The sequence below is a fragment of the Leptinotarsa decemlineata genome, unplaced genomic scaffold (genome assembly GCF_025532065.1).
Source record: "Leptinotarsa decemlineata unplaced genomic scaffold, Ldec_3_MD MMD2_P_RNA_scaffold_12, whole genome shotgun sequence".
In the NCBI taxonomy this organism is placed as follows: domain Eukaryota; kingdom Metazoa; phylum Arthropoda; class Insecta; order Coleoptera; family Chrysomelidae; genus Leptinotarsa; species Leptinotarsa decemlineata.
In genome coordinates this window covers 130,192-149,245 of record NW_027412526.1, presented here as the reverse complement: position 1 = coordinate 149,245, position 19,054 = coordinate 130,192, and the positions used below count along the sequence as shown (strand labels likewise).

The following is a 19,054-nucleotide window of genomic DNA, read 5'->3' as shown; positions in this document are numbered from 1 at the left end:
ATAAACTTTCGGAAAAACCCTACTACCAGCATAACGATTTACTAATAAACGTAGAAAAATTACTTTGAATTTCCACCTACTGTTTAAATATAACGATAAATATCATCGTAAAGAAAGCATTGGGTACTTAAATTTTGACAAATGAAATGACCGCTCTGTGAAAATTTTTAACTAATGGATTGATCCCTTTGTCAGCATAACAAATGTCGCACAAACAACAAGATATTTAGGACTAATAGTCATGCTTGCACAAATTTCGCGAATATGTTGCTGCCATAAATATGGCAAAACATTGAAATATTTGAACTTCATTGCGAATCGTTTAAATCAAGGAATCACGAAACATGTTTGACATGTGACACACATGTTTCGTGACACACATCATTATTTCAATATTAATAATTAGACAATGAAAAAAGCACAAGCACAAGTATAATGTTAAAATCTTTCAGCATTATACTTGTAATAAAAGCATGAAATGTATTATTCTGTTTCACTGTGACTCACTCTCCCGTACACTCAAGGCTCAACCCTAAATTCAAATGAACTTTTATACTGTCATATACTAATTTATTGTATTCATGTGTGAATATTAAAAAAAAGTGTAACTTCATGTAGCCTTCCTTCAATCGGTTTTATTCAAGAAACTTTAATTTCATTGAAGATGCACTTGCGAAAGAAATCTAACAGCGGATTTCTTGTTCTTCATACTGACGTTGATTTTTTCCTTCTTCTCTTCCTCATCTTCATTCACAGGAGTTGATCGTTTACCGTTTAGCATTACCCTCGTGATATATATCTTACGAGCTGCAACCAGGGGGGCCACGTCTTTAGTGAACAGTCTCGGCGGTTTTATTTCAAACCACACATTTTCGCTCAACTCTGACTTGTTCTCAGAGGCGTTCAAGTCTCTTTTGGTGCCTTCGACATAACAGAAACTTTTCTCTGCAAAGAAATAATGAATTATTACCGGCTTCTGACAGGCAGATTAGTATAAGTTATGTAAAACACATATATACTAAACAAGTCAAACATTCAGCTACTATTAACAATCAAACTATTGAATTTGTGAATATTACCTATGTAGGAATCTTCATCCTCAGTACAATAACAAGGTCTCAGATATGTGTGTTCGATATCTTGGTCAGTGAAATTAATAGTTGGGGTCCTCATGACTGAAAATTTTGAATTATCACCTGAAGAAAATCTTTGAAACCGTCAGATACTGCTGTCAAAAATGGCGTTTGTTGGAAAATTTCAAAACATATGACATTTGAAACAATAGGGAATATGCATAAAATTTAATTTGTCTCAAATATTTTTGTCGAGTCTTTATTATCGTTACACTATAACTGAAAGGCATTTTTTTGAATAAGTTATATTTAAACTCATAAGGAAGGGAAATTCAAACCTACAAAACGCGTCACCATTGGTCGAAACGAAATGTGACGTCAGATGACACAACATTGGATTAATCAGCATTATTATCACAGAACTATAACTCTAAGTTATAGTTCTGTGTGTATAACAGAACTATGACTCTAAGTTATAGTTCTGTGATTGGTATTATTAATAGTAGTGTTTGTGACAAATATAGTGTACTCCTGTGATGACTTCTATTTAATCTAGATATGTAGTGAATCTAGGACCATGACAAACTGTTTTGCCAAAGCACAATCGGACAGTTTACCGAAAATAAATGCATTTATACTTCGCATCAAATCCTGATTTTACGTATGCAGAGATCAAAGAAGTGAAAGCTGCAAGCTAATTATTATATTACATGATATATCTTAGTCCATAACATAGATTTTTATAAATAAATGCACAGTAATTTATAATATACCAAAACATAATCTATACATGAACATTTGTCATTAAAATTGTTCCAATACTCTTATTTTACATCTACATCATTTTTTATCGCCCTTTTTGGGGTATTTTCTATCTTACACAATCTGAAAAAACATAAAAATTATAATGGAGAACTTTATACAAGTGTAGAAAGGGCAAACTTTTTAGTTTACTCCCGATAAGTTACTGCGTAAAATCAAAGTATTTTTCACAAAGAAAAATGTTCTATTTATCAGTAACTTGTCGTATTTAACAAGTTTGCCTATCAAAAAAATTGCCAAGAATTAATGCAATACTTATCTTTACGTTTCGGAAGCCAAAATCTGCCTATGTCTTCAGAAATGGACAAAAAAAATTCAAAAATATTTGCAGTTACTCTTTATGTTCCATGTCATATGTCACATTCATTTTGTTATGTACACAAAATATCGGTGTATTTCTGAAGAGTATCAGAATTATATTGGATATAACGTAATGAAACAGAAAGGAGAAAATGTATAAAAGGTTAAAGAAACGTAATATGCCACTATCAGTTGAGCCCTTTCAGTGTTTGCTATCAAAAGTAGTAATATTATAGAAATTGGTGAACTTCCACAAAGAATTGATTATGAAACAAGTCCTAGTACTTCCCATACAAATGTATATGATATTAATCAAACAGGACCCAGTACTTTCCATATTGAAGATGAATTACAGAGTGACAAAGCTGTGCTAGTCAATGTTAAATAGAAGTATAAAAGTAAAGGTATCAAAAGTTGAGCTCAGTGCAAGACTTGTCATGTTTGCTTAAAAAATGTACCCTCATAAGACCATCTTCTATCTCAAACTATATTTTCAGCACGAAAGTTGAAGTAAAACTATCCAAGTAGATATCAGCATTGAAAATACATGTTGAACTGGTAATATATAAACTGGTGCCTGTGTAGACCATAATTTCATTCCTATCATATATGCAGGATTACAAAGAAATCAGATCAAAATCACTGAAGTACCTTTACAATAAACATTTATTTATATATATTTTAGGGACGACTTCATTCCAAAGAGTTTCATTTTTCCAACAAATTTTCACATAGTTGCCTATCAAAATCCACTTTCGATATTGTTACTTTTTTAATGTTTTAAAATAAGTATAAACAACACAAAACAAAGGCGTTTAGGTGCTCTAGAAATGTCCTTGGCTTTTATAAACCTCATGCTAGTTGTTTATGGATCTTCACTATGCAGGTGTAGCATGCCTACATCCACCTTAAACAAAAGATAAGTTGATTGATTGATGTTCATACACTTAAAACATTGAAAATAATAAAAAAGTTCCTACATAAATTAAATTAGTATATTTCTTTTTGCCTTCTGCCTAAAGAAAGTTGTCAAGTCTAACTAGAACTAACTCTAACAAATATACATCATTGCCAATAGTTACCTAAATATACAGCACAATCTTCACATTGAACAGAGATAATAGTTTCATTTAATTGCAAGTAACAGCATATTTCTGTCGGACCTCATGCACATGTGTAATTTGAGCCTCAAGTGTTATTTGTGCATGGAATGGAGAACGTTATATTTTGAATAAACGTCAAAATACCTGCAGGTCGTCTTGATTTCAATCAGGTTGAAGCCTGGCTCCCTTACCCTTTGGACTGATGTTTGCCAGAAAGACAAACGGGTCATGACTGATGGTGAGTGTTGATGGTATGGCGGCATGAATGTCCTCAGACATCAGTACCGCCCTTCACGGTGTACCCCTACCTGGCTGGGGTTAGTTGGATGAAGAAATTGTTCATTTTAACGACAGAGTGTCGGGGCTTTCTATGTCGGGAAGGGTCGTCTACAGTATAATCCATAGCTTCCCTGACTAATGGGAACGTCAAAATACTGCAGTGGTTTGCTTTTATATTTTTAAATATAGGTACATAACTGCGACTACATAATAAAATAAATATTACATATGACATGGAACATAAAACCATAGAACTCAATTCATAATGTTAACAACTGTACATTCCACAGAACTATATCTAAGTTATAGTTCTGTGGTACACTCTGGGATATTTCCTGCTACAAAGTCAACTGCTTCCTCTTCAGATTCATACATATTTTCAGTAAAAACTAAGCTATATATAAAAAAGCATATACTTACGTTAAAATGATCTTCACAATATACCCACGATATCAGAGATACATTACCCCTTTTCATCTTACACCATTGTTTTCGTACTTTTGCATCGCTTGGAATACGAAAAAACACTTTATCGGGTGTATTTCTAACAGTGTTTTTGCACTTCAGTACCATACAATACTTGTAAGCAGGTTTTCTAGTTTCTTTCGCGCTAAATGATGAAGTTTGAAGGGTTCGAATTCATTCAATGTTTTTAATTTCATTTTGAAAAATAATTTGAATATTTTCAAGCCTATTAATATTTTTTCCTATGTTATAAATATGTTAATGATTGATTTGAGACATAAAAAAATCATGCATATTCTCTACAGGTTTTGGTAGAAGTACAGGTAGAAAGGTATATAGGTACATAGACAATGACGTCACTAGACAGGTACTAGTACAAGACAAATAAATAGATGCGTTATGTTTAAAGCTAAGCAGTAATCGAGATATTGTAGACGTTCTAGCAAGTCGTTTGTATAACTATGGAATCCATAAGTGAAGGTTATGATCAAGAGGATGGAAAAGGTTCTCCAGCGAGTGACAAATCTCGTTCACCATCGAGGCCTGGAAGTGCTCTTGGCATCAGAGCATTTAGATCTAGATTCAAGTCTGGTTCACCCCGATCAAGATCCGGCAGCAGAGCAGATTCTAAGGGTTCTAGATCAAGATCACGTTTTGGAGACTCGAACGGCTCCAGATCTAGATCACGTTCTGGGTCAGCAAAGTCGAGGTCTAGGTCACGTTCTGGGTCAGCAAAGTCGAGGTCTAGGTCACGTTCAGGATCAGCAAAGGCAGCATCTCGGTCAAGATCACGTTCTGGGTCAGCAAAGTCGAGGTTTAGATCGCGTTCTCGCTCAAGATCCCGATCTAGGTCACGTTCTGGGTCCGTTAAATCGGAACCCGAGTCTAGAAAATCGAGGTCAGGAAATGGAGCTAAAAGAGGTCGTAAACGTGTTCTGCTATCTGATTCGGAGGATGAAGAAGAGTTGCAGCTAAATTCAAAGACGATGTTGGTTAGTGATGCTCAAGAAGATGAAGTAGTTGATAGGAGCGGTCATAATGATGACAAAGGATTATCAGATTTTGAAGCTATGTTGCAAAGGAAAAGGGAAGAGGGCTCTAAGAGAAGAAATAGGAAAACCATCGATATTATTAATGACAATGATGATATCATAGCTGAACTACTTTGTGACATGAGAAATGCAGCAGAGGAAGACCGTAAATTGAACCAGATGATGAACCCAGCGACAAAAAAAATTGGAATGTTGACCAAAGTTATTTCTCAATTGAAAAAGCATGATTTGCAATTAGGATTCATAGAACACAATGTGCTGAATGTTCTTACCGGTTGGCTAGCTCCAATGCCCGATAGATCAATGCCTTCTCTGCAAATCAGGGAAGCTCTTTTAAAGCTTTTATCGGATTTTCCCAGAGTCGACCAGTCAACTCTAAAACAATCGGGTATCGGAAAAGCTGTGATGTACTTGTATAGGCACCCAAAAGAAACGAAAGAGAACAGAGAGAGGGCCGAACGATTGATCCGTAAATGGGCTAGCCCTATATTCAATTTGTCTACAGACTTTAGAGTTTTGAGCAAAGAGGAGAGATTCCAGAGAGACTATGAGCAAAGGGGAACAAAGAGATGGAAATCGGATGTGCAGACAGCCCAAGAAAGGAAAGAACACAATCAAGCATTGAACGCAGAGGGACAACATCTCAGACCCGGAGAAAAAGGTTGCGTTGCCAGAGCGAGAGTTCCTGTACCTTCCAATAAGGTTTACCTGAACAGGCCTAAATGGCAGTCCGACGTTGATATTAGTAAGCAAACGAAGAAGGGACTCAACAGATTTGAGAAGCATTACAAAAATTTCTTGGATTGCAAGAGACTGAAGAAACCTAGGAGAGCTGTCGAATTATCGATGGAAGGAAGAAAATTAGCATTATAAATACATTTTATATTTTCAGTGATATATATTATTTTCGTATTGTTTTAATATTGAATGATAACGGAAACCTAGTTGTTATATTCTACTTTGAGTACCTAGTTATCCTCCATACATATTTTAAAATATTCCGTGTTATTTATTGTTATAGGTGTATATTTGAATGAAAGTATTTGTTTCGAATGGATTATTTTCATAAAATTTGTGTGAAAAACTGTTCCTAATCTATACATGGTATAATATTGTGAATAATCATAATTGTCCATTACTGATCTTTAGGCAACCAGTAATACATGCTGCCTATTGGAAGGTAATCTACCGGCATACTGTAAATAGACATCTTAATACATAGTTAATTTATTGAACATGAAAGACGTTTGGATTTGTTTCATTCTCTCTATAAATATGTAAATTTCATGAGATTAATAATATGGATTTTCAAAAAGTATTGGCCAGTTACATTCAATGTATGAAATATATAATGGAGCCACATTTCACACTGAGTAGTGTTTATTTTTTTTAAGGAGGGATTGTGAGAAACAGTATTACATTTTGATACTACGGAATTTGAGCCGCGAATGGATGTTAACTATCGCCATAGTTCTGATTGTTTAAATTGTATTGATTAGTTGATGAACTTTACGTGGACACCATCTAGTGTTTAAGAGCTGAACTTATGGGAATGAAGATCTAATAGAAATGTAGAAAATTTGGTGGAATGTTTGTATGTTGGGATTATAGTTCATACCTTCACAAACAGATGATAAAGCTGATTGCTTAAACCACCATACACGGAATATTGTGTAACTATACTGTAGCAAAACTACCTCTCCTTGTTACATGTGTCAGTTATTTGAAAAAGATCTAGTGCATTCTCAGATCCACTTCAATGTGGGCTCCACTTGTAGTAGCAACATTATTCTAGCACTCCTGGCTGGATAGCCCTGGTAGCTGAAGCCATTGAAGGAAAAATAAGAAGAAGATCTAGTACATTACATTCTAGTACAGTATATTATTAATAGTGTTCCATGGTGAGCTGACAGGAATATTGATTACTGTCCTGTGCGGGGACTAACCACCGACATAACCTATAAGAAAAGGTTATGTCGATGGAACTAACTAAGACATGAAAAGTCACTCCCAATGGAAATTCTAATTGAATGAAGGACTTTTATTTGAGCCATTAAAATAATACAAACTAAGAAACATAACATAGAGTCAGGTTAAGGGTACTTTGAATCAAATCATAATAAAATCTCTACCAAAGCGTGAGTACCGTTATAATATGGATTATAACAGTGGAAGTTTCAAACCTTCAAAAAGACTAGAAAATACACATAAACTTGGATGTCTTCTTAAGAAGTCTGGATATATACCTGAGGGCAACAAGCCTGAAAGATGAAAAAATCAAGATAACAATTTTCAAACTTTTGAAATGATGGAGGAAAGCAGGCAGAAGTTTTGATGTTATGAAAGCTTTAAAAAAAAGCTAATTGAAAATGAAAAGTTCGATCGATACAAATTTTTCACGTGAGTGCAACAAAAAGGCAAAAATTTTGACAATTCTATTAGGGACATAAAAGTAATAGGTTCTGCATGTAATTTTGGTGAATTGGAGGAATTTTGAATTACAGATGAGATGAATATTACTGGAGTTGTATTCCAACACCAAACCCTCATTTTCAACACGTCGACATGTGTTTCAATCACCAAGTGAGGTGTTAAAAACAACGGTTTGGTGTTAGGATAAATCTCCAGTAATATTCATTACTACACAGTGCATCACAAGTAGTGATGAGATAGTGAGTGGAATACAGGAGCTATCTGTACAAGTTTTGGTTTCAGTTGATGCGTCAAGAAGAGTATTTCGACCAAGCCACTGAAGATGACTGTTGCAGTTGAAACATTTGGAGATTGTAACCAAAGAAGACCACAGCGAAACCCTTAAACCAACCAAAACATTGATGCCAGCTGTAGAAGCCTACATTCCTATATTAGAAGATTTAGCATCTAAGTTGAAAGGAAAAACAATATTTATATTACTTATTTGATTCAAACGAGGGAGAGAGAAAGCATGAAATACTTGTGTTATTCAACGCCTTTTGGTAAATTATGTTTTCGAAGATTTCTTTTTGGTATCGAAATCAGACAAGAAGAGTTTAAAAGGACAAAAGAAAAATATTTGGTGATCTCAATATATGCATTTATTTTGATGATCTAGTAATATGTGGTGTAACTATTGAAGAACACGTCACTATTTTGAGTGAAGTATTAAACTTTGCAAAAAAGTTTGGCATCAATTTTAATATAGATAAATTACATGAAGTGAAATATCGAGGTTAAATATTCTCTTCTACAGGTGTTTTTCCTGACATTGATTACATTCAAGCTGTATTGAATATACAAACTTCTAATGGTAAAAAAAGAACTCCTTTATATACCAGGCATGCTTAATTACTCAGAAAAATACATTCCTAATGTGTCTAATTTATTATATCCTCTTAGAGAGCTTATAAAAAAAATATGACTTTCACTTGGACTGATGATCATACATGAATATTAAATGATATTAATTAATTTATTGCAGAAATTCAACAGTTACAGACGTTTGATTCAGCACATCCAATAATGGTACAGACTGATGCAAGCAAAAATGGACTCGGTGGGTATGTACTGCAAAGAGGAAAACCCGTAGCTTTTTGTTCACGAGCAATAACATAAACAGAAACCCGATATCCTCAAATTCATAAAGAATACTAGCTATTTGTTTTTCTCTTGAAAAATTCCATAATTTTGTTTATGAAAGAAAAAAAAGAAAAAAAAGATTTTTATGAAGTATCTGGTCGTCTCCAAAGACTCAAACTGAGGCTTTCAAAATATAATTTTGATGTTGAATACTTGCCAGGAAAGTACATGTACATAGCAGATTTGTTATCCAGAAGTACCTTAAAAGAAAACTCTGAAAATACAAGTCAAATAATTAGTAATTTCACTGGTCGTAGTGTTGAAATAGAACTTCCTATCAGTGATAGTACTTTAACAAAATTAAAGAATGCTATACGAAATGATCCTACACTGAGTTTAATAATTACATTTTGTAATGATGGTTGGCCACTTAAATCAGAACTTCCTGATAACTCAGAATTATTAAGGTTTTTCAATATAGAAATTTCATTACACACAAAACATGATCTATTTTTCTTAGATCATAGACTTGTACCAATATCTTTGAGACATTCAATGTTAGAGAAATTACATATTGTACATTTAGGTACTGAATAAACTGAAAATAGAACCAAAAAATGTCTATTGGCCTAAAATGTCAACAGATATACAGAAATTCATTTCTAAATGTTTGAATATTCTCGTAATGATATTAAAGAACTGATCATACCTCATTATAGAAATTTGGTGTTTACTTTTTTCAATCCTCGATATACTAGAGGACTTCATATCAGACAATTTCCAAGACCGAGCGTACCAAAGAACAGTACAATATTTTAAAGGTATTCATAGAAAATCTGTTTATAGATCATTGAACAAATCCCAATTATTCATGTGATTTAGATACAGTGTAGTTGAATAAATTGAGGAATGAATATTTGTGACAATAAAAAGTAAAAAGGCGTTCCATAGTTCTGCATCACAAAAGTTATCTACTATTCTATAAAGTTTGAGATCTGCAAATATTGAGTAATAGCTGTGGTGTGTGACACGACACCAGACCATTTACAAAAAGAATGCGATCCTTGAGGAACATCAGACGTTACAGAAATTTGTGATGATATGGAACCAGCATCTTCAACATACTGAATTCTATTCCCCAAATAGCTCCATTTTAACGTTACCATTGACGCTTAATGCTAGGAGCTTAGTCATGAGAATATCATGGTTTACCCTGTAGAGGGTTTTAGAGAAATCAGTATAAATAGAGACAACCCGGTGTTTTTTCTTTAGGTAATTCAAAATGAAATGTTGATATACCAGATATAAAGCCATGTTTGTGTTCATTTACTCTTTTTCATATCGAATGTGAGTTTTTTAGTTATCTATCAAAATAAATATATGATGGGTGCGATGATTTGATAATAATAACTCAGTTACTGAAAGCAATAAGAAAAATCCCTCTTGTGACTTAAATTTATCTAGTCCACATGAGTCACTGAGGAAACTGAGTATTCCTATCAAGTTCTAATTGGTTCGTTTACTCAATGATAAGCTATTTACTGGCTTGTATTTTTTTGTTAAAACAGAGAAATATTAAGTAATTAATATTAATGAATTTTAGGATGGGATAATTGCATAAATAATAATTGATGGTCAAGTTTACCTGGACGCCATCTAGTGTTCACTAGCTAAACTTATCAAAATAAACATCTAATAGTAATGTAGAAATCTTTATGGCAGAAGAATATATTAATGTCGAGATATATAGTTCATACCTTCCCAAACAGATGGCAGAAAAGGTGTCAGATGATTTTTTCCCATGACTTTTTCTTTGAAAATCACATCCGATTACTCAAACCACAATATATAGAATATTATGGAACTATATTATAACAGAACTTCTCTCCTCTCCCTTAATTTTTTTTTAAAGAAGAGTAACTGAGAAAATGGGTACTCCTATCAAGTATTCTAATTGATTCGTCCACTAAATGATATGCTATACACTGGCTTGCATTATTTTCAATTCCTGAAACAGTGAAATAATAGGTTATTATTGTTATTGAATTATAATATCATTGTCTAAATATTAATTAGTCGATGGTCAAATCTACCTAGACGCCATCTAGTGTTTACTAGCTGAACTTTTCGGAATAATGATCCAATAGAAATGTAGAAATCTTTGTGGCAGTAGAATATTTTTATGTCGTAATATATAGTTCATACCTTTACATACAGATGGCAGAAAAAGTATCAAATTATTTTCCCCATGGCTTTTTCTTTGGAAATCACACCCGATTACCCAAACCACGATATATGGAATATTATGGAACTATACTCTAACAAAACTCCTTCTTCTCTCCCTTAATTATTTTATTACAGAAGAGTAACTGAGGAAAATGGGTATCCCTATCAAGTATTCGAAATTGGTTCATCTACCGAATGAATGAAATGTAATATCTTTCTTTTCTAAAATAGAGAAATATTCAGTTGATAATGTTATTAAGTTACAAGTCTAAATACTAATAAGTTGATGATAAAGTTTATCAGGACGCCATCTAGTGTTCAGCAGCTGAACTTATCGGAATGAAGATTCAGTAGAAATGTAGAAATCTTTGTGGCAGTAGTGTGTATTTATGTCGGGATATATAGTTCATACGTTCACAAACAGATGGCAGAAGAGGTGTCAAATTCTGTTTTTTCCAAATTTTTTTTGGCAATCACACCTCGATTACCCAAACCAAATTATACGGAATAATGTTAAAACTATACTGTAACAAAACTCCGTCTCCTAACTCTTAATTTTTTTAGTACAGTAGAAAAGTCACCATCAAGTATTCTATTTGGTTTCTTCATTTACTGGGGTGCGTTATCTTTTTTTCTAAAACAGAAATAAGTTATTAAATTTCAAGATGAGATCATTGTCAAAATATCATTTATCTAATTGTTTTTCAAAATGAATGTTAATTCAAATAATTTTTCAATTGAAAAACCGGCATTCCAAACCCAAAGAAAAATCATTGACGTCCGAAGAGACATGATAAATATAGAAATTTGAAATTGATGAAACAAAGTTACTTCATTACTCATTTTAGTCGAAATTGTTCACGTTCAGAGTGATACTTGACAACTAAAAATGAAAATTTATGTCAGTGGTAAAGTATAAAAGTGGAAATAATTATTATTTTCCATCTTGCCTTGGACTCCCTTTTTATTCTCTCATTAGTAATACATCCACCAAATAAAACGAGCATAAAAAATAATCAACAATTGGTTTTATTTATAACCTCAGTAAAATGGTACAGCGGGAAAATCGGACAACCAAAAACGAAAATGACGAAAAAACATCTGCTGAAAATACAAGTAAAATGTATTTAAAAAAAATCCTGATCAAAAATAAATAATATTTGATTACGACACATCTGATATTGAGTCTGGATCACAACGTGACAATTAAATAATTCAACAGTCTGAAGTACTAGTCAATTTGGAAGGTCACAGATACGCCAAACCGCTGGAGGCGGCGTGAGCCATCAAAGTGTTGGCCGCCTGCTGCGTTTCCAGCAGGATCCTCGTCTCATCCATCCACTGCTTCGCTACGCACCTCGGAGCACCCTTCAGGAGGTTCATGTACCTCAATGTTTGCGCGAAGTCTCCACGATCCAACCAGTATCTGTGCAAGATCATTTTTATGAGAGCAAATTGCACAATTCAAATCAGAATACCCAAAAGTTAATGCATGCTCGATAACCATATAAGACAAAATTCATTTGTATATTTCACCATATTCAATTTTCAGATATTTGGATCATTTTTTATAGAGAAAAACTGTTGTAATTTCTTCTTATAACGGTAGGAAAAGGAGAATATTTGTTGTCTACTGCAATAATTGTTTACTTTGCCACCAACTCAATAATTTATTGCCTTTTCTACAAAACAGAGCCTTATTTTTGACGCCCTCAGAAGGGGCTAGCAAGAAACATTTCAAGTTCGTAATGAACAGAATAATTCAACTGAGTGGATGATATAAAACATTCAAACATCATACAAAATCTTTGTTTTTCTGCACGAGCCCCTTCCCTATGCCTCAAATAATTCCAAATCAACTCACCTCGCCCTCTGCAGAATTTCGTTTGTGTTCAATTTACTAAAGTCGACCTTCTCGTCGTTCAGCTCATTTTGCGGAATGGGACTGGCGGCTTTGATCAGAAGGAACGACTGAATGTACGACAGGATATGCACAGGCAACGCGGCGCCCTCTTCCGGCACCAGAGCGACGGTCCTCGCAACTTTCTCCACCTTCAGGAATCTCTCTCGGAGTGCGTCTTCTGGGTAGACGCCCCTCTCCTTCGCCTCCTTCGGAATACCGTTTATGACAGCGCAAACAAGTTCGTCGTTTTCGGCTGCAAGAGGAATAATTATTTTTACTGGTGTATACTTTTCTATATAGAAACTGTTTGAGAAATTGAAGCATGTTTCTATTTTGACAGAGCTTCTCCTCGATAAATAATAATTTCTTCTTTCAAGAACACTAGTTCAGTAAATCAACATTATACGTTTGAAAACTTGAAAGTTATTTTCATACTACGTTGAAAAAAATGTATTCCAATCGATAATAATACAAATATATAGCTGTTTATTAAAATGATGATGAAACTCGCCTGCTGCCTTTTCAACTGCTACAATTTCTGGTTCCAGAGGTCTGATTTGGTCTTTCCAAGGCAATCCTGGACATCCTGCTTTTATTGCTCGGAGCAGAGCCTGACAAGCGCTCCACAAGACTTGAGCTTGTTTGGAAGTTTGATCAGCGTCATTTTTTTCTGTTAAAAAAAAATAATTTCTGTACTATGTCCAAGTACTTTGAGCATGTACTTTTTTGAAATACCGAGAACACAAAAAACAATTCACAAAAGAATATTCAAGAATGGTACCTGTGTTCCTTTCTATGAGAGCAAAACAAACAGATGATATCTATAATTATATTTGATATTGTTATTCGAAAGCTACTGAAAATACTCAAAGTATATTTGTTGTTCACTCCCTACAAATTATATCCTTATTTTAAGTGAATTCCTCTCATGCATCATGTAGAGACCTTTTCAAGCAATACAAAATATTAACTCTTGCGGATATATTTATATTTGAAATGTGTGTTTATATTTATATAAATCAATCTAAGTTCGAACGACGCTCCTATCATAGTATTGACACAAGAAATCGTAATAATTTCTATGTGAAATCCTATAAATACAACCTAAATGGCCGGTCCCCTTTTTACTTGGGATTGAAAATGTTCAACAAGTTACCTTCTTTTCTCAGAGAAATTGACAGAATCCATGTTTTTAAATTCAATTTGAAAATGTTTTTATTGAATTATAGTTTTTATACCGTGCAAGAATTGTTTAATGTGACTGTATGATCTTCTTGATTGTATTCATTCATATAACTGACTATTCCAATACATGTTCATGTCTTATGGAAAATAAATATTATTATTATTATTATTATTATTATGGATTATTTCTAAAATGCAAGCAAGGAGAAACTATCTGCATATTTTTTAATAACATTTGTCTATATATGAAGTGTTTACTGGGTCATGGAGATTTTAATATAAAATTGTTCATAATTGAAGATGTACATAATTTTAATATCAGACAAATAAAGTGTTTTTATATACAAGTATCCAGTAGATCAATAATGGATCAAGATATCTGTATTAATAAAAAAAAATATACAAAACCTTTTGAACTAAACTAAAAAAAAACTTTAAAAAATGAAATCTTTTTTCTTCTATCATTTTTTCACTATTTTAAACTATTTTGTTTTTTATCTAAACTATATCGGTTTTTATTTGATGTCATGTTTTTCATTTTTATTCAAATCTCTAATATAAGCAGGTTTGTTTCTTATGAATAAATACAGTTAGTTAAAAAAATGTAAAAGTATAATCATGATCTAATCTAAATTAAAATAAAAGTTGATGAGCACATTGAAAACTTTTATGTAGGAAGCGACGAGGTACATAAAAAACAAATATTTTTGTAAATTTCGTTTCAAAGCATTAATAATAAGTTACCTCTGACATAGAAATAACACAAGAAATTTCTTCCACAGTGAAAAATTCCTAACATAATCACATAACAGAAAAACTCTGAAAAAAACCGCCAATGGATGAAATCAAAGAAAAAACTTGTTCACTAAAATTTGACATATTCGTAGATTGACATTGACACATTCAAAGAAATGATGAGAACTGAAAGATTCAAGAATAAGTAGTACAGGATGTGAGTTGTGAAGAACGGCATATAATAATAGTTTTTTTTAATTCCTTAAAATAACAGATATTGGTCTGAAAAATCACAAACAGCGAAAGATATATTTCCAAAACTTTCATTTTTCAAATTATTCAATTTTGAAAATAACCTACTGTTTAAACTCAATTTGATTTTGAATTCAAATAACTACAGAAATAATACAACTACAGAAATAATTCAGGAAGACCACAGAGTGGGCGACATCTAGAATTGAAATTGGAACGTCACGCTTAAGGAACTATCATCGTAATAAAACAATCGTGTACATGAAAGTAAAAAAATTGAAACTTTTGAATGTCTGTTTAAAGCCGAAGTTATTGTATTTTATCAGCATCGTTGCACTTACCCTTTATAGCTTGATCCAAGCCTTTAAGACGACCAACAACAGCAGCCAATTGGATTTTGAATCGGCATCTCTCGCTCTCCAACATCTCGTCAAATTTTCTCGCAAAAGCTCTCTCGATCTCCATTTCCCTCGTCTTCACAGCATCCTCCAGATGGTCCGTGAAAGCTTGCGACTGTCTCTTGAGCTGTTCCCTCATTTCTAACTCTGCTTCTCTTCTTAGTTTCAACACCTTAAATTATTATAATTTTTAACTCATTTCACATTTGCGCTAATACAAATGACGGAGATTTCATTGACTTGTAATGGAAGATTAAAATCACTAACGGTAAAGACTACAATCAAGACAGTAGTTGCTTCACTGATTGAATTCTTTTTTATAAAGTAAAGTACAAATAGAGAAATTCGTAATTCACAAAAAGAAGGATTCCAGTTTATTTCAGGAGTTTGTCCCAACATCTGTGTGGAGGCCAAAGACTCGATTACGAAACCAGTAGACTGTCTGAAATGCTGCTGCATATTGAGTATCCATTGGCAAGACGATTGCGAGATCAACACGTGGCATACAGTGAAATACAAAGCTTCTGTATCACAGACAGCAAAACATTTGATTTTACATGACCATATAGGGATTGAAGAGATCTGTTTCAAATGGAGAACCCTTTCAAAATAATGATTTTATGCCTTCAATTTCAGATTGGAATAAAGAGTTTCAAAAATTGATTTTTTCTCAGTTTCTTTTGAAACTTGAAAGGTAAACCCTCATACCAACAATAACAAACATAAATCCAACAAATTCAAAACATTCATTCATCGGTATTGGTCTTGAGTATTTCACACATTCTCTCAACTCACCTGCTGCTGGAAACACAACGTAAGTCTCCTTTTTTCTTGCTCCAATGCCTCACAAATCTGTGCGTTGGTCAAAATCTCTCCACCACCTCTTTTCGCCGCCTCAGCTGCAGACTGGATTTTTTCTTGGATTATCGTCTCCATTTTAGCCAACTCTTTCTGATAGAACAAGACGTTGGCGTAGGTATGCAGTACGAAGAGATCCAGATCTTCTTCCGTAACCCCTGGAAACAGAAATCAATTCATACACTCAATTCCTGAAAAATTATTATTATTATGTGACTCACCTAATTTCTTCTTGGAAAGGTCGATGGTGGGAAAGAGGCTCTCCAGTTCTTCAGAAAAGTGCTGTCTGGCCTTTTCCACTTTGTCCCAGTATTTTTCCGTTACGCTTCCCTGCCTCTGTTCAAATTCCAGTTCTTTTTTGGCTTGGTTGATGTCATCTTGAACTTTGGCAATGTTGTTTCTGATTAGGTCTTTCGTGGTGGCGGGGGCATCGAATTTCGGACTGAAATCAACACAAAAAAACTTCAAATTGAATGTAAATAATTCTGGGGTTCCACAAGAACCTTTTCTTCGCCTCCACCTTATCTAGACAAACTAATTGCCTGTTAAATTATAATTAATGTTGGTGTCATAACCAATATGTAATGTTGATGATCTCTTGTTTACAATATTAGTGAGAAAAGTAAACCACAAATCCTAACTTTTAATGTTTTATTTTGCGAATATGTTCACTTTTCACTAGTTTCTTGCACAATATACTACTTTATTAACTCTATAAGAACAACAAAATCGAATTGCAAGAAGTATTGTTGAAATTTGTTACCATTCATTTAAAATAGAACTCCTGTAAATGATATCTGATTTTATTCCAAAATAACCATTTCAATTCAAGTTATTTGTTTGGCAAAACTAGTACTCCTTGTGGTTAATTTATTTTAATCAAAGACAGTAAGACATTTTCTCTGCTATTTAGGAGTTGTCGGACTTGCCCATATCTTCCAAGTCTCCGGAAAACACTGCAGTCTCCTGGGCTTGTTGACTTTTTTCCTCATTGTTTTCATAAAATTTATGTAAGCAGTACAAAACCTTTGCAACTGAATTTAACCAAGAAGTGAAAATCGTTTCAAAATGAATGAGATATATTCGTTTTTAAATAATTGAAGTTTGACATCAACTTTCAATTAATGCTTATCAACGTTTATTGATCCTAAGAAACATAAAATGTTTATAGGACAAATAAATTGTGCCATTCTATTAATATATACAAGGAATAGAACAAGATCTAGATTTGAAAGAACTAAATATTAAACACAGTGCATTTTATTTTCATATGTTAAAATCTATAAATGGAATACCTCACCTAGAAACCAGATCTTTCAGTTTATTGATGTCCTTTGTAGCTTCATCAGCTTTCTGTTGAGCCCTTTTCAGACACTCTACCTTCGATCGTGTTTTACTTTTAACACTCTCCCAAGTGTTGGGATTGATTTCATTCACTGCTTCATCGATGATATACTCAATATCCTGGTTGTACATTTTGAGAATGTGGATGGCTTTATTATAAGCATTAACGGCTTCTTCAGCAGACTTACAGATTTTCTCTTCCAACTCTGCCAGGTTCTCGGCTTCTTCAACCGACATTTCGCTAGGCTTGTGTTTGACTTCGCCAGCTTGCAGAACAGAGAGAATGAGTCAGTGGATAAATCACACTTTGATAATTGAGAATGAAGCTATCAAAATTTCCAGGTAATGGAATATTCAATACATCATGATGGTGGTACATGAATTCTAAAGATCATTTGCAAAAAAACACATGAAAAATACAATATTTATATGCAAAAGGCTCAAAAACATTTTCATGTGTTGATAAATACTGGGTGACATTGACAACAAGAAAAACTTTCATATTGTAATCGAGATTCATTTTTATAATTCATAACTTTGCAACACAAAATTAGATTTGAAAAAATTAATTGTGCTGAATTATTTTTGAAATTTATTTACATGGTTTATCAAAATTTTATTCAGGAATTTGAATATTCAATTACTTAATATTTTGAAGTTGGTACAATATAATTAGGATTTTTTTTAGGATAAGGAAATTGAAAAACCATTTTCTTATTCCTTGTCACCCAGCAAAGAGTACGTTAGTAAAAATTAATACCCAGCTCTATAATTGGTTCTTGTAACCCCTTTTCAACTTTTTCCAGCCTAATTTCATTGTAAACCTGCTCAGGCTTCTTAAGGTCCTTCTCCAAAACTGGCACAATTGGTGGTGGAGCTATTTTTGATTAAAATGTTAATAAAAACAATAAAACCGCATTAGTCATTCCATGTCACATCAACACACCTATTACCATCTCACCATCTCAGATTTTGATGAAACGTGGCACAGATGTACAACTCTTATACTAAGAAATACATGCGAGTTCTCATTTTTATGCCTTGTTTTTGAATTGTAGTTATTTTGTGCTGAAAATCGAGCTACAGATTTTGAAGAATTATCATAGTTTTATTGTATTTTCATATAATATACATACATATAATGGGTGGTCTAATGAAAAAGGTTTTTTTTTTAGTTGTAATTAAAAATGTGACTGAAAAAACCAAAATATTCCAAGAGTAGTCTATTACGTGATCAAACAGTACGCAAAATTTCAAAATGGAGAGAAATGGTGCTTGGTTGAAGCTATTCTAGTTAAATAGGTACAAAACCTTTTTCCCATACCATAATTATATCACATATCAATACGAAAAATGTGCATATTGTTCCGGAGAAGTGTTTTCATTTGATTAATTTTAAGCCAAAGGTTCAAATTTTACCATATTTGGGGAAGTCAATGTAACTGATAGGTATTTATAAAACTAATTTTTTCAAAAGTCTAAAAAAAAATAAATGACTGACACC

The 19,054-nt window shown here is 33.1% G+C and overlaps 3 protein-coding genes and 3 long non-coding RNA genes across 9 annotated transcripts in view; 3 read left to right on the top strand and 3 right to left on the bottom strand.

Moving 5' to 3' along the window:
- LOC111516209 (MICOS complex subunit Mic60) overlaps positions 1 to 19,054 on the bottom strand; it is a 162,617-nt gene that overhangs the window by 142,690 nt on the left and 873 nt on the right. For 2 of the 4 annotated variants that reach the window (XM_074170922.1, XM_074170927.1), the window contains exons 3-10: positions 18,311 to 18,427; positions 17,507 to 17,816; positions 16,428 to 16,648; positions 16,144 to 16,364; positions 15,292 to 15,520; positions 13,290 to 13,448; positions 12,740 to 13,031; positions 11,884 to 12,301 (exon numbers count right to left, since the gene is read on the bottom strand). In XM_074170922.1, coding sequence (XP_074027023.1) covers positions 12,124 to 12,301; positions 12,740 to 13,031; positions 13,290 to 13,448; positions 15,292 to 15,520; positions 16,144 to 16,364; positions 16,428 to 16,648; positions 17,507 to 17,816; positions 18,311 to 18,427 — 1,727 coding nt within the window. In that variant the 3' untranslated portion in view covers positions 11,884 to 12,123. Of the gene's footprint in view, positions 1 to 11,883; positions 12,302 to 12,739; positions 13,032 to 13,289; positions 13,449 to 15,291; positions 15,521 to 16,143; positions 16,365 to 16,427; positions 16,649 to 17,506; positions 17,817 to 18,310; positions 18,428 to 19,054 lie in introns of those variants that run through there. The other 2 variants (XM_074170933.1, XM_074170940.1) reach the window with 2 other exon arrangements.
- LOC111515576 (uncharacterized) lies at positions 610 to 1,261 on the bottom strand. The gene is made up of 2 exons (XM_023171793.2): positions 1,080 to 1,261; positions 610 to 945 (listed from the first exon to the last, which is right to left on the bottom strand). The coding sequence occupies exons 1-2, from the start codon at positions 1,171 to 1,173 to the stop codon at positions 656 to 658; spliced, it is 384 nt and encodes a 127-aa protein (XP_023027561.2). The 5' UTR covers positions 1,174 to 1,261; the 3' UTR covers positions 610 to 655.
- On the top strand, positions 2,022 to 2,775 carry LOC141480651 (uncharacterized). The gene is made up of 2 exons (XR_012464469.1): positions 2,022 to 2,599; positions 2,693 to 2,775. It is a non-coding gene; the product is annotated as an uncharacterized lncRNA (long non-coding RNA).
- Positions 2,844 to 3,816, bottom strand: LOC111515577 (uncharacterized). Its single transcript, XR_002723559.2, has 2 exons — positions 3,278 to 3,816; positions 2,844 to 3,102 (listed from the first exon to the last, which is right to left on the bottom strand). It is a non-coding gene; the product is annotated as an uncharacterized lncRNA (long non-coding RNA).
- On the top strand, positions 4,504 to 5,967 carry LOC111515575 (protein IWS1 homolog). The gene has a single exon (XM_023171792.2). It carries the CDS (start codon positions 4,504 to 4,506, stop codon positions 5,965 to 5,967), a length of 1,464 nt encoding a protein of 487 aa, XP_023027560.2.
- On the top strand, positions 6,925 to 8,064 carry LOC141480724 (uncharacterized). Its single transcript, XR_012464521.1, has 2 exons — positions 6,925 to 7,494; positions 7,810 to 8,064. It is a non-coding gene; the product is annotated as an uncharacterized lncRNA (long non-coding RNA).

What these genes read in the sequence shown, in the direction of transcription:
- LOC111515576 (XM_023171793.2), bottom strand. Translation starts at nt 1,173, where the DNA reads ATGAGGACCCCAACTATTAATTTCACTGACCAAGATATCGAACACACA. An exon ending in GGATGAAGATTCCTACATAG is followed by an intron (nt 946 to 1,079) that starts GTAATATTCACA and finishes ATTTCTTTGCAG; the next exon opens with AGAAAAGTTTCTGTTATGTC.
- LOC111515575 (XM_023171792.2), top strand. Translation starts at nt 4,504, where the DNA reads ATGGAATCCATAAGTGAAGGTTATGATCAAGAGGATGGAAAAGGTTCT.